The 14,919-nt window shown below is 41.9% G+C and overlaps 1 protein-coding gene across 1 annotated transcript in view; it reads right to left on the bottom strand.

Annotated features, from left to right (window-relative positions):
- The window catches only part of LOC147884078 (proteasome assembly chaperone), a 47,190-nt gene extending 46,410 nt beyond the window's left edge, over positions 1 to 780 (bottom strand). The window contains exons 1-2 of the mRNA XM_087398737.1: positions 659 to 780; positions 193 to 353 (exon numbers count right to left, since the gene is read on the bottom strand). Coding sequence (XP_087254863.1) covers positions 193 to 348 — 156 coding nt within the window. The 5' untranslated portion in view covers positions 349 to 353; positions 659 to 780. The remainder of the gene's footprint in view (positions 1 to 192; positions 354 to 658) is intronic.
- Positions 781 to 14,919: the final 14,139 nt, after the last annotated feature.

Genomic DNA, 14,919 nt, shown 5'->3' with positions numbered 1-14,919 from the left:
CCCTTCAAGGACTCCAGTGCCCTATAGGGTTTTGTGATTCTCAAAACGGGTCGAGAACTCAATGTAGATAAGCTAACGAGTTGATGAAGAGAGCTGAGTCAAAGAAGAGATAAATGACCTATACGCAACACACAAAGCTATACAAGGTTCCCTGTAAATGGGCTTGCAAGTGCAAAATGACGGGAGGCACACCTGCTTGTCAAGCCTTAGGATCTGGAAATGAAGGATGCCATCTTGAGCTTCGTCTGAAAAACAATGAAGATTACTGAAAGAGGACGGAGATGATAACGAAGACGGTGTTGCCTCCGCTCCATCATCATTCAAGGGAGCTTCCTCGGAGACCTCCATAAGTCCTGCACAACGGGAAGTCCAAAACCTTAACTAGACTTACGCTCGTACAATATATATCTTCATAAGACTAGAATACATCCAATCTTAATGCTGCTCCGCGCATTTTTCACAAAGGAGTGCAATGCGATGGTTGTGGAAAGACAGCCATAGTGGGCCTCGATTCAAATGAACCAGCTAATCAGCCAGTTGAAACCTTTTGCTGAACCATTTATGTTCAAAGTCTGTTCTGAGCAGGGGTTTTGCCGTTTAAAAACTTTGGTTTTCTTTTGAGAAAGGAAGATTACGATCTCTGCTTTAGATGCTTTACTGAAATGAACGAATACAAGAGATCCTTCCTTGCTCGTCAACGTCAGTAGCTTTTGTAGCACCGACAGAAACACAGAGACGGTAGAAACAGAGAATATGAAGGAAGCGATGAACACGAAGGAGTTGCGGAGGCCATATACAATATAGATACGTGGATACATACAATATATATACGTCAATGTTGTTTTGCGCCCTCATACCACTCCCCATATGAACGTGGATCTTTGATTCTTAAATTGTTAATCAATTCACCTTGCATACTTGGATTGGATTTTGAAATTTTGGCTAATTTTTAACCCATGGCTATGAGACCTTCCATCTCCTCGTTTCATTCCATTAACCTTCCATCTTCTCCTTCCTCCCCAAGGCCACCTTCCATCTCCTCCATTCCATTGACCTTCTACCTCCTCCTTGTCCCTAAAGCTGCCTCTTGTCTTTCCACCTCCTCCCTAAAGCCTGCCTCTTGTCTTTCCACCTCCTCCCCACTCTAAGCCTCCATCCAAGAGCTCCTTCTTTGTGACACATGGCAGGCTTTTCTCCTCCAAGCTGCCAAGTGTTCTCTCTTTTTTTTTTTTAGTGTCCATGGTTGATAGGTTTAAGATTTGACAAACTTATCTTAGACACATTATTGCATAACATAGGGGCTTATGTCATGGACTAGGGAGATAATGATGGCTATTTTGGATGTTTTTCCCTTGGAATAGCCTAATTTGGAGTCTCGACGTTTTCCCATGAGGCATGACATAATGGTCCAAGGGAAAAGGAGAGGGATATAAGAAAATGTCACATCAATGGTTCTCAAAGGTAGGGGAAATAGCACCATGAGGTCTAGACCATGGGCTGCTATTTCCCTTAGTCTCACGCATAGCATAACAAAACTAGGTTGCAGTAGGCAGGCTTTCCATCGTCGAGCACGTACCTATTAACTCAAAATTGAACTTGAATCCTAGCATTTTATCAAAATTTCAACTGGAAAAAATGAATGAATAAAAATATGGACATGAGACATGACACAGGGTCCATTAGGACCCAATCCTCCCTGCAAGTGTCAGGGGTGGTGATTTATTATTGACTTGCACATATTGTTTGTGTGTTTTGAGAGTTGAAGCCCAACAAATACATGAATAAGGCGAAGCTCACAAGAGCTCATAACTGATTCTCATTGCAATCTACACAATATTGTCACAAGGACTATAATCATAGGAATAAAGGTGTCTATATCTTTTGATCTTGCATTCATCTTGGATATCCTTGCTCCCTCGCATCGAGAACATGCATCAAAAGAGAGGAATATTGTAAGAATTCATATTAAAAATAAGCAATTTTGAATGGACAAGCAATTGAAAATATTTGTATGATAATATATAATATATAATTATTATAACCACACATAGTGTGGACGGGGAGGCGGCGCGCTTCCTTCCCTAAAGAGTTATAATCCGAGGGAACAAGCCTTCCCCGTGCACCGAGAATATAAGCGCCGAGAATAAGTCTTGCAAATGGATAAGATATTGGCATATTACCTGAATGTCAATAGATGTAATCGTTGTCGAACGTCGATAAAATCACCATGAGTGGCATGCAAGGAGAAATTCAAATGCTTGTCATCTTTTGGCGATTTCTTTGATCTTGGAGGTAGAGAAAAGGCCACATTGTTACAGGTCATCAAGCTTAGGGAGCATACGCTCCAAATGATAGTAGACACTGTCAGCCATGGCAAAAGCATTGCGATTAGAACAATGTCAAGGATGCCAATGTGGAAGACTAGTAAGTCTTCAATAAATGAGATCCCATAATTATACTTTGCTTGGCTGATGAGTGGACCATGTCAATTTGCTAGAGTGAAGCATAAAACAATAGATGCAAGATCTTTGGTCAATTCCCTCGATGAAAGTGCAATCGAACATGCTAGCAAAAACATAAATAATAGATTCAGAATAGAAGCCATATGAAAACACGATATCAATTATTTAAGCCCAAAAATTGGACCATGTATGCACCATTAAATAAACCAAAAAAAATCTACTCATTATTTCTAATGAGCTTTTTCCTCTTGTAGAATACATAAACAAGATTTTTCGAGGTTGGGTATCTTCTCCTCTTGCTTAAAACTACAAAACCTTGGGGATTCCTTTTCTTGGAGATTTAATAAACCCATATGCTAAACTGACCAACCATACAATGCAGTTATGGAAACAACGGAGAGCAAACATCTTCACGTAATCAGTCCCTTTGGTTTAGCACCAATGATGTTTTCTCTACAAACAAAACAACCAAATTCCAATTAGTGCTCTTCTTTACTTTGGATTTTCTGTGACTGAGCACCAGATCGTAGAGGAAAAGCATCATGCGACCAAGAGAAAGGAGATTGGAGATTGCATCATCTCCAAACAAAGCATAGCAATTCAAGGAAAGGATGGCACCACTGAAGGGGTAGAAGCCTTTGATGATTTGTAGACTACGAGGTTTCATGAAAAGTCTAAGGCTTTAGTTCTTTTAAATTTGTTCCTACCTTCCTACCAGCTGCCTGCTTCATGGTTACGTATCACTAGACGTAGAGCTCTTCAACTAGGTGTGGGCAGCATCTACTTACATTCCAAATCCTCTTCTCTTCCTCCGCCAGTCATCTTCCACCTCCGAATCTAACCCCATGTCGCATGCTATTAACATCCTCGTCTGTCTTGTCGGTCAATCGAGAGAGTACCTCATTCTAGCCTTTGTCTCACAACCAAGGCCAACTCCCCCGCATCCTCTTGGTTGATTATCCGAGGTACAATGATTAGGACTCACTCATGTTTTGCTGAATTTGCGTTAATCTTCAAGCAAGGTTGTGAGATTTGCATCCTCAAGCTAGTTAGGAACTTCTAGACCCGCTGCCTCCACTTCTGTATAGCGACATTGAAAACCCAAATCAAGGTGATTCTGTTTTGTGCTTCAACTATCTAAACTTGCCTTATATACACCATGCCAAATCTCCTACGATGATTGAAGGTGTGCTCTCCCTGCCTCCCATTTGGGATCTCCATGACAGGCGGTATAGTGACAAACATGGTAGGGAAATTGTGGGCATCCACTCATGCAATTTTAACATAGAGGAAGATGTTCAAGTGCTTGATGTGGAATCATGCCTTTCTGGAATGGTAGTGATCAAAGACACAGCCGCTCAAGGAAACACTGAAAGCAGAAGATTCCCAAGGATGCCAGCAGTGCTATTGGACTTACCTCAATATGAGTCTTGATGAATAGTAGCATCCAATCATATCTTAATAAAGAATTTGAAAAGCATTAGGATGATTAATTGATCTATCTTGGCCTAAATAAGAAACAAGAGCTCGTGAAGACTTATTACCTCAATATGAGTCTTGATGAATAGCAGCATCGGATTGTATTTATATAGGTCTTAAGAAAGAATTTGAAAAGCATGGACAACGTTAGCATGCTATTCGTGAAATGTTTTTTGAGTAAATTCTGGAAGAAGCACTCTAAACCTTTGGATCAATTACAAATCAAGGGCTTATAATTGTGACATGTGGCTTAAGGAGGGCTCAGAAAACCAAAACTTCCTCTTAGGCTACCTATCGTAAATAGCTATTTCCCCTCCATGGCATAAGGCCCATACTCTAGGTGACAAGTTCTTAACGAGCTACAATGTTAAGCAAGAGACAAAGCATATAATGGTGTGGACATGGAAGAAAGAAGGCACAATCAAAGCATAAGAAGCAAAATGATCATGCAAAATGGACCAAGGATAACTTAAAGGAGAGAAGATATGAGAGAGCGAAAGGGACCAAGGATACCTTAACGTAGAGAAGATATGAGAGAGGGAAATTGGTATGCAAAAACATAGGTGATTGTCTATGCACTTCCAAGGTGTTGAGAACAAATAGGAATCCAAGATGATGCTAGGCTCTTCTTGAACTATGCAACTTGATGAGTTCAAGATAAAAGTAGAGGATTGGTACTATACAAGGTGGCTTGGGGAAGAAGCAAGGGTAGTTTGAATCCAACGTAATAATATATGTCTTTGGGCTCTTAGTACCAAGGGTTAAAAGATACATACATGTCCATATTTCCCACTATCCAAAATTTGTTAGGATATATCTATTAAATTACTATGTCATTCTATCTCTTATTGAATCAATATGTCAAAATTACCATATCTTACTAAATTACTATGTCAAGATATATCTTATTAAATTACAATGTCAAAAAATTAAAATAGGACATGTACAATGTGGGGTAAGTAGGGGACCTCAATCATGTATAAATTACAAGATTAATTCACTCCATCGCCCACAATAATAATCAAACCATGAAATATATATTATCATAAGTTTAAGACTTATAAAGTATGTAAGTCTATGAAGTCTCAATAACTGTATATATCTTAGGTTCAATAGTTATTCATGTTTGAACTTCAAGCTCCAACAAATTGACAAAATAGGCATCTATGTGTGCCTTGCGTTGGAATCAATTCTAGAGATTTGACAAGTGCTTTTAAAGGATCAAAATACATATACAACCAAGAATAAGGTTGAGAGAGAGAGAAAGAGAGAGGTTCTTGGTCCATCACTTACCTTCTATCATTCATGTATAGGCATGATAAGTAGTAATCTTCATGCTAATGGTAACAATTAAGAATTTTTTGTGGTGCTCATGACATATTTGAAATGCTCAGACCTTCAAGTTCATAAGGTCACGTGGTGATCTACAACATTTCCACATGCACTTTTATAGTAAAGGCACATACAAAAGAGAGCACCTTGTGCTAAGAAAAATGCATATCCTTGTGTGAATCTCTAGTTTCATAATCACAACATAATCACTATCAGAGAACCCATGCAATGTTATGACAAATTGTTTATGCCTTTGTTATGTCAACCATAATCATGGAAGCGTTTAGCTTGGTTGTGGTGAGGCAGGAAACCATAGGGCTCGACTATGCTTGCATTGATGGGGGCTTAGATGGCTGAGGTCTAGGATTAATCCTAGACATAAGCATAAATGGAGTGGTGCAAAAGGAAGCCATATTGAGAGGGCTTTAAAGAAAGGGTCTTGTAGGAAACTTGGCACCAAATGAACAAGCCATGGCAAGCAATAGGCAAGGGGAAAGACTCTAGATAGAGAGAGATGCATCTTAGCAGTGAAAAGGAACTTGAGGACGATTTCAAAAAGGGATGACTACGACAAAGCTCTCTTTGGGGTCTTAAGGATGGGTGGTAAATGTTGAAGGAGCCCTCCTTGTATGTAGAGATAGTGGCACTGGTATGCGAGCCAAGTTGGTTTGTGGGAAGGGAGCAGTACAAAATAGCCAACATACCAGGGAAGCAGGCATCGTAATATCGGGAAAATTCTTATTTTAAAAAAATGGCGAGTCCAGAAAGAGATGAAATGAATGGGAAAAGTGACGAAAGGGCTAGAAAAGGTAAGGCGATAGTTGAAGAAGACATATATGAGGAAACTCATGAGGATACCATGGAAATGCAAGATATAGATTACGATGATTACAAAATTTCGTATTCAAAATTCATTAAACTAGAAAACCGAACACAAAATAAAGAAAACCAATTAGGGTTTATGAATGATACATTGAATAGTTGCCTGCTTTTTGCTATGCCATACCACTAGTCCACCTACATCAAGGAATACATAGCTAGTGGTAAGAGGGCCATTAAAAGAAGGGGATTTTTTAATTTGGGGGACTTACGAGCCATTTACGAACATTAAGAGGTTAAAAAATACTCCATATAATTATGGCTTTTAAATACTCAATATAATTATGGTATGTATATGTATGGAGGGGGCTTTTGAATTCTAAATGTCAGTTCTCTACAAGAGCTAGTTTTGGGGGTATCTCTTCAATCACATGGCTAGATTGGGTACTTTGGTTTATGTTTCACAATGTGCATAACCTTTTTAATTCTCATTCTCTTAAAGGTCAATTTTATTCTTACATTGCTCGGATAGCTTCTCTTTCCGTTGAAGTAAGAACTGGCCATTGTTGCTTACTACCTCTTTCATAAACAACTTCTTGAGGGTGCTTGTAATCTTGTCCATGTTGCCCCCAACTCTACTCTCTTTCCCCAAATCAACCATACCTCTATTGCCTTTGTCATTGAACAAACGCTAAAGCCACCTCTTGCCCTTGATAACTCCAAGAGTTCCTTCAAGGATTTTAGGTACCCTTCTTCACATGGATCCACCTCGTCAAGCTCAACAAAACGTCCTTTGTGAGGATCCCAACGATACCATGATATAAATGACATTGCAAAGCAAATCACTTTCAAATGACTAGGCTTTAACTATATATTATTGTGGTGTCTGCGACAATACTATATTAAAAACTGCTGTGGCCTTAAACGTAAAATAATTAATAGAGAGAGATGCTAATTAGCATATATGCTAATAACACCTATGTGCTAATAACATACCTGCTAAGTAGTACAGGTTATTAACAACAAATGCTAATAACACACATGTTAATAATGGGTATGCTAAATTATAGATGTGCTAATAATAGATACACTGATTAGTACATATAACACAAATGTGCTAATAGTAAGTGTGTTGGATTACAAAGGTGCTAATAATAGACATGCTAAATAGTACATATGATGATAGCACAAATTGCTAATAACAAATGTGCCAATTCTAGATGTGCTAATAGCGAATGTGCTAACAACAGATGTGCTAATAGCAACATGTTAATAGTGCAAATGTGCTAATAATAGTTTGCTAAACTCCAGATGTGCTAATAAGTGTGCATATAGAGTCAATAGCCATAAAGACTCCTTTGCCAGAAAATTGCAAAAAGGCCTTTATTTCCTCAAAGGCTTTCCAAATAGATTTCCAAAGGGGACTCCCCTTAGATTTGCAAGGCTTAGGATTGTAAATGGCAGAGAGAATAGGATAATTCTTCCATTTAGGCTCTTATTGGCCTGACTAGTTTCATATTCCTCAAAAGAAGTTGTGCCCAGTCACATTCAGGATTCAAAATAGCTTTAATCACCCATGTTACAGAGAGTTTTGTAGCTGCTAAAGCTATATCAATTACTCCTAAGTGGGAGTGCTCTCAACGGAAGAGGGTGAGAGAGAGGGAGAGCACGAAGAGAGCCACACAAGTTTTGGTGGGTGCAAAACACCCTAATCTTCTTTGTCATTCATTTATATATGTGTTTGAGTATTGTACATAATTGGGGTTAAGGCACAATGGCCTTTAACCCCCATAACCTCCCACTTAAAGGACAATGTGCCTTTAAGGGAGAACAGCCAATGAGCATACTATCCAATGCCCATCAATCACGACAATACCCAAACCATTGACTAGGTAGACTCTTTGTCAGCAAATCTACAGGGTTATCATCTGTATGAACCTTAACAAGCTCTATGCGCTTGTCCTCAAGTACCTCCATGATGAAATGCTACTTGACATCAATGTGTTTGGTCTTTGCATGAAAGATCAACTTTCATGCTAGCTAAATAGCACTCATGGAATCACTATGCAATGTCTGTACACCTGTATGAATCCCCAAATCTCCTACTAGCCGATCAAGCCATATAGCCTCCTTGCAACCCTCTGTGCCTGCAACATACTCGGCCTTTGTGGTAGACAAAGCAATGCACTTATGTGCACGAGACATCCACAACACTGCACCACCTGCAAAGGTGAACACATAACCAGAAGTGGATCTCGTGTTATCCACATGCCCTGCATAGTCTGAATCTGTGTATCCAAGTACACGCATCTCTCCTCTGCCAAAGCAGATACACATCCCCTTTAGTACCCTTGATGTACCTCATGATGCACTTAACTGCCTCCCAAAGCCTCTTTCTTAGATTAGCCATATATCAGCTAGTAACTCCCAATGCAAATGCAATGTCCGGTCTAGTAGCTATCATAGCATAAATAAGACTCCCAACTACTGGTGCATAAGAAACCTTGGCCATCATGGCCCTCTCCTCATCTAATTTGGGACTGTCTGCCTGACTCAGTTTTACATATGGAGGCAATGGAGTACTTATAGCCTTCTGTCCCTCCATATTGAAACGCTCCAATACTTTTGTAACATACTCCTTTTGTGAAAGCCAAAGGAGTTTCTCACTCCGATTACGCATGATGCGCATACTAAGAATATGACCTGCACGTCCCAAATCCTTCATGGAAAGTCCTCATGCAACTTGTCCTTCAATGCATCTAGCTCATAATTGTTCTTGCTAGCCAATAGCATATCATCCACATAAAGTGCCAAGAGTATCAGGCTATTATCCTTAGCCTTTTTAGCGTGGAGGTAGTGATCCATCTCACTTCTTCTGAAACCCTGGTACCAAATGAAAGCTTCAAACTTCTGATACCATTCTCTAGGCGCTTGCTTAAGGCCATAGAGACTCTTTTTCAGCTTGCAAACCAAATGCTCTTTGCCCTTTTCTTCAAATCCTTTCGGTTGTACCATGTAAATTTCCTCATGCAGATCCCCATGCAAGAAAGCTATCTTGACATCCATCTGCATAAGCTCCATATCCTCTACTACCACAAATCCAAGTACACATCTAAGTGTTGTCATCTTCACAACTGGAGAGAAGATCTTATCAAAGTCTGCACCCTTCTCTTGCTTGAACCCTTTAGAAACCAAATGAGCCTTGTACTTAGGCACATCATCACCTGTGACCTTCATCTTGTAGACCCATTTACATTGCAATGCTTTCGTTCCATGTGGCAAAGAAACCAAGTCCCCTCCAAGTCCCAAGTCTTATTCTTCATGAGTGAACTCATCTCTAATTGCATAGCATACTCCCACTTACGCTGTTCCTCACGCATCATAGCCTCTCTATAGCAAGAAGGCTCCCCACAATCAGTAAGCATCACATAGTCTGTCCCTGGAACAAATCTCTCAAGCGGTTTAGACACTCTAGCTGATCTTCTCAAGGGAATTTCAGCTTGCTATCCTGCCTGCATATCAGCCTCATTGGGCTCATTATTTCCGTCAATAGATGATCCATCATCTGCCCTCAATTGTGTACATGTGGGAGTACTTGGGGGCACCATTTCTTGCACATTCGGTGCATGGACAGCTTGCTATCTATCAATATATGCGGGTGGATTCACATCCTGAAAAGTGATTCTCCTCATTTCCACACATCTCTTCGAGGAGTTGAGAAGATCATGTTGGAGGTCGTGTTCATTGAGGATGAATCCGTGGTGCAATAGAAGTATCCCTTTGTGCTGGCTGCAAGTTTCATAAAAAACCAAAAAAGCCAATATTTATTGCACTACTTGTAAGTAAAAGATGGAGATAGGATAATACAATGGTTGAGAACCAGCCTCTTGCCTGCAAGATTGGCTTGATAACCTCTCCATTTGTCTATCTTATTCTGAAACCTCTCCATAAACTAGTCCCCTATTTGCTTTGTGGTAATATCAAACCCCATGGGAATCCTAAGCAATCTAAAAATAGTAACCTTGTTAATGACAGTGGCATCCTAGTTCTTCTAGTGTTTCCTGTTCTCTTCCTTTGAGAGTAGTATAGCCCTAGTATAGCCAGTCTTTGTATGTCAATTAATCCTTGACCCAAAGGCTTTGCACAAGATATCCAAACACTTCATAGTGCACTTAAGATTATGTCCTGTGTTTCTAAGGGTGAGATTTGTGTCATCAGTAAATTGTTGGCAAACTAACTGCTTGCCAGAAATCAATTCTATACCTCTAAGGTTACCTTCCTGGACCTAGCTTTTAAGTTAGCACTCTAGAAATCAACAACCATTGCAAATAACAATGGAGAAAGGGGGAATCCTTGTATGATTGATCTCTTCGGGCCTAACCCCATATCCTGCAAGGACTGAATGAGGAAGTCCCACTCTAATCTATCATAGGCTTTATCAAAATCCACCTTGAGAAAACATATATACATTGTTTGGTTTCTTTAGCATATTCACACCCCTCCCAAATGTTAATGATGGCCTCAAGAATATGATGTCCCTTAATAAACTTTCCCTTGGTAAGGAATCACCCATGATGCCGAGGGATAATACTGACTCGACTTCAACATCTTCAGCAAACATTTGCTCAATGGCATCCCGCATCTGGAACCCAATTTGAACTTCTAGTAAATGAATGAACAATCGAACAGATTGTCGCTACTCAAATAGACCGTGTTTTTTATTTCGTCTGCTCTATATCGCACATACATCTCCATCCTTGAATCCAAAACTTCACGACTGATGTTCTTACACACACTCTTGAAGTGAGGCTTTGCATAGTCTTTAAGGCAATAACCCAACATCCCATGAAAGGTATGTAGATTACGCTGCCTCAAAGCTTGATACATAATCAATCCACCCTGAGGACCACATCCTAACCTATGTATTTTACTAGTAGTTTGTTGATTGCCTGAATACTTTTAGCAGAAATTCTAATTACCATCTGGAAATGAAGATGCGATTTTCCACACGATCAATCAAACGGACATCAACACCATCCCCTCCTACCTCGATGGTCACGCTTAACTCCAATACTTTCTTGACACTGTCCACTTTTCGACTTTGGCCTTCCACACTTCCTCCTAGTCCTGCAAACAACATTGGAAATGAACCAATCATGCTACAAGCTCCTATTGTGCTAAACAAAACTCGCCACGACATGCTTACGCCTCCCCATCCACCCTATGCTCCTCGATTTCATATGTACACTGCCTCGCCAAAGGCTTCCCTTGCATCTTGCCCACACTGAATCCCCCTCGCCCCAGCGCCGGCTTTATCATCCTCCACTCCATCATGAAAATGATGCTCGAAATCACTTGGGATTGCATCATAAAGACGAGCCTTGAAATCACCTGGGAAATGGCGAACCCGCAAAATGCTGAATATACAACATTTAACGAAACCATGCAACTCTCTAGAACGTTCCCCCAACCTCCCCCCAACTCTCCCCAAATCACGACACGTGGATGAACATGCAACCTTCAGATCATGCCACATGCTTCACATGCAACCCTCCACCCCCCCCCTCTCCCCCCCCACACAACTAATGAATTGATTTCTCACGCTAGGGGGTCCTATTCAAACCTTATTAACTCCTAATGTGTAAAGCCTAATTGCAATGTAATAAGATGTAAGCTCTATTCTTTTTTATCATGAATGTTGGAGAGAGCTTTAAAGGCATTGTGATCATTCTTGACTTTCAAATATATGATTCGACAAGTCGATTCATAAGCCATGTGGTTACATATTAAGCAAGGTGATTACATTTAAACTTGGGGATTCATAAGCAAGGTGATTACATAAGTCTATTCATAAGAAGTGCGATTAGAAGAAAGGTGATTACATTGAGACTATTGTTGACTTTGATAGATATGTTGCATAGAGCTTTGAAGGCATTGTGATCATGATTGTGGAAAATGAATTTTGATCTTGTATTTAAGCTATAAGCAAGGTGATCACATTCCTACCTTGAACCTTCATTCATAAGCGAGGTGGTTACATACATACATAGAAACTTGAGGATGCTTTTCACTGCGCCACTTGGCCTATGTCACGACCTAGAGAATGGAGCCTTGCGTCCTTTTTAGACCTTGTGTCGCCCTTGACCTCAAGAAGGTCTTGTGGTTGGACTCCAAGCTCCCGACTACCGCCAGTTGCCTATAGTGAGTCTTGCGGGCGGTAGGACTCTAAGCTCCCGGTCACATGGAGTCCTCCCTCGATGCCGTTACTCGCGATACAAAAAGAATTCTAAAACGAGAGAAGTGATATTCTCTTCTCTGATATTCTCTTCTGGCAGACTCAAGAACGCAAAGCCTCGTGCCAGCCGGAAGTCGCCCGTGCCTCCTACTACTGCAGCTTCTGAAATCTCCGTGCCCGGCACATCTCCTCGACCCATCATCACCAGGTTCCCGGTGTACTTGGGCGACTCGAACGTGATAGTAAGGACTTCCGTGATGATTGTCACTTCATGGGCGTCGTTCTCATGGAAGAGATTAGCGCCGCGAAACCGCCCGACCACTTCGGACGTGTTGGGGCAGAAGAACGTCAGCGGAAGGTCGAACGCTGCGAAGGAACCGAACTTGGGTAAAGTGTCGCGATTGAAGGTGGAATTCGGGAGGTTCACTTGGAGATAGCAGCTTATTTTCTCTTGCTTGGGGGCTGCGTGGACACTAGCTGAGAGGAAGGACGTAAGGAGGATCGTAACCATGGCTACTGCAGCTGGGAACATACTGATGGGATGGATAGGTAGAATGAAAGACAGCAAAACTGTTTGTCGATCGATTGAACAATCTCAATTCTTCCACGGAATTTTATAGGAGTGGTGCAGCTTGCAGTAACGTCGCCTTGCACAGGCACACGCCGAAACGGCAGAGCTTGGATGCTTCAACATTGGACTATTCATGGATCGTGCAGCATCGGTTAGAGTCTCTACACACGATGCGGGTAGAAAGATGCCCAAATGGTTGCACTTCAGTTAGTTCAGAGGGCTTCCCCACGCAGGGTAGCAAGGCTATGCCAGCCCCGCTAGCAGCAGAATTCCACGTCCCCATGGCTGCTAGCAATGCTAGAGATCAGTTTTTCTCGCATTGGACTGCTAGCCCAGCAAGGGTGTTTGCAGGGATGCTGGTTCAGCATTCCAATGCCCAAAGACTTTGATTGGCCCATCTCCTTCCATCCTCCATGCCATTTGCCGAAACAGTGTACAAGGATGTAAGAGTCACTGCACACTCAAATTTAGCCTCCTACAGCAGGCACACGAGGATGGGACTCCTACTAGTTCTCCTAGTATGCTGAACCAGTAGCCTCCCCAGCCTCAGCCGTGATGCGGGGAGGCCCTCTCACACACGAAAATTGGGTTCGAGCAAATAGTCGCTCCACTGCGATTCCAATGCTCCAATCCGCACCTCAATCTTGGGTGCTCTGGTGCTATCCTCAGGCCTCTGGTGCGCTATTTCCCCTCAAAAGGTCCTCTAGCCTCATTTAATGCTCTTCCAGCTCATAACCTCTTATGCCCAGCTAATGACGAATGGCCACCTCAAAGCTAACACAGACTCCAGCTCATGCACACTGTCCATTGCACCTAGGTACAAACTCTGCACCCTATAAATGCTCGTCATTTTTGGTTCACGTGGACAATTGGGAATGGAAATTCAAAGACGCACCAGCTTCGCACTAGTGGCCTTGTATGAACTAAGAGCCAGTGCACATGCACAGGTTGGAGCGTAGCCTGTGGAGCGTAGCCTGTGCACGGCCTGGACACGGCTTGGAGGGGGAGTTCTGTGAACAGGTGTAGAGTTCGGGACCCACTCTGTTGACGTGCATTTGACGTGCAAGGTGGCTACTCGTCTTTGGTCACCGGCTGCCCATTTTTTGTCACTGGCTGTACAATTGCAAGCCATTAATTCCTCCCCCCTCCCTTTCGAAAATTGGGCCTCTCCCTCCGTTTTTATAAATCTCCTGCCAATTTTGTGAAGATGGACCTTCTGTATTTTTTGGTATGAAAATATATTCCCCCCTTTCCTCATTTTCTATTAAAAAAACATAGTTGTCCTCCATGTCTTTTTGAAAAATAGGGGTTTTTCACATCCCCTCCTTTGTTTTCATGAAAAAGCACAAGTCTCCCTCCTTTTTTTCATGAAAAAACAAAATTCACCCTCCCTTTTTTTAAAAACACTCCCTCCACCTCCTCCTTCTCCATCTCCTCCTTCCACTCCTTCCCACTATACTCCACCCCATCCCTCCATCTCCTTCCCCTTCCTTCCTCCATCCCTCCACCTTCCTTCCATTCCTTCCCACTATACTCCACCCCATCCCTCTAAACTCCTTCTCCTTCCTTCCTCCATCCCTCCACCTCATCCTTCCTTCCACTCCTTCCAACTACACTCCACTCTCTTCCCCTCTCTCCATGCACACTATTCACTCCTTTCCTCTACTTCATCCCAAGTCCAAGACACCATGCCTTCAATCGAAGTTGTGAAGGCCTTTTTCATCACCCTCCTTAGCCTTGTCATCACACTATATGCTCATTTGCATCGCCTTCATGCTTCTCGCAAAGATTCCATCTCCTTATGCCGTTCTAAGAGCGCACGTCTTGCTCAATTTTCCTTTTGATCCATGCAAGCTGCTATTTCTACCCATAACTGCCACATACCATTCGTTCTTGCCTTCATCCACTCCCAATTAAAGACCACCCTCATGGACCTTGCCACTCAAGTTGGTGCAATTCAGAGTGTCTCAGACTACTATGTCAAACCCCGCTCCTTGGATTGGTGGAATCACTATGTGATG

Source organism: Dipteris shenzhenensis, chromosome 27, assembly GCF_047967505.1.
Source record: "Dipteris shenzhenensis isolate YYH24624 ecotype China chromosome 27, Dip_SZ_1.0, whole genome shotgun sequence".
NCBI classification, from domain to species: domain Eukaryota; kingdom Viridiplantae; phylum Streptophyta; class Polypodiopsida; order Gleicheniales; family Dipteridaceae; genus Dipteris; species Dipteris shenzhenensis.
The sequence above is the reverse complement of the archived record's forward strand: the minus strand, read 5'-3'. Positions and strand labels throughout refer to the sequence as shown.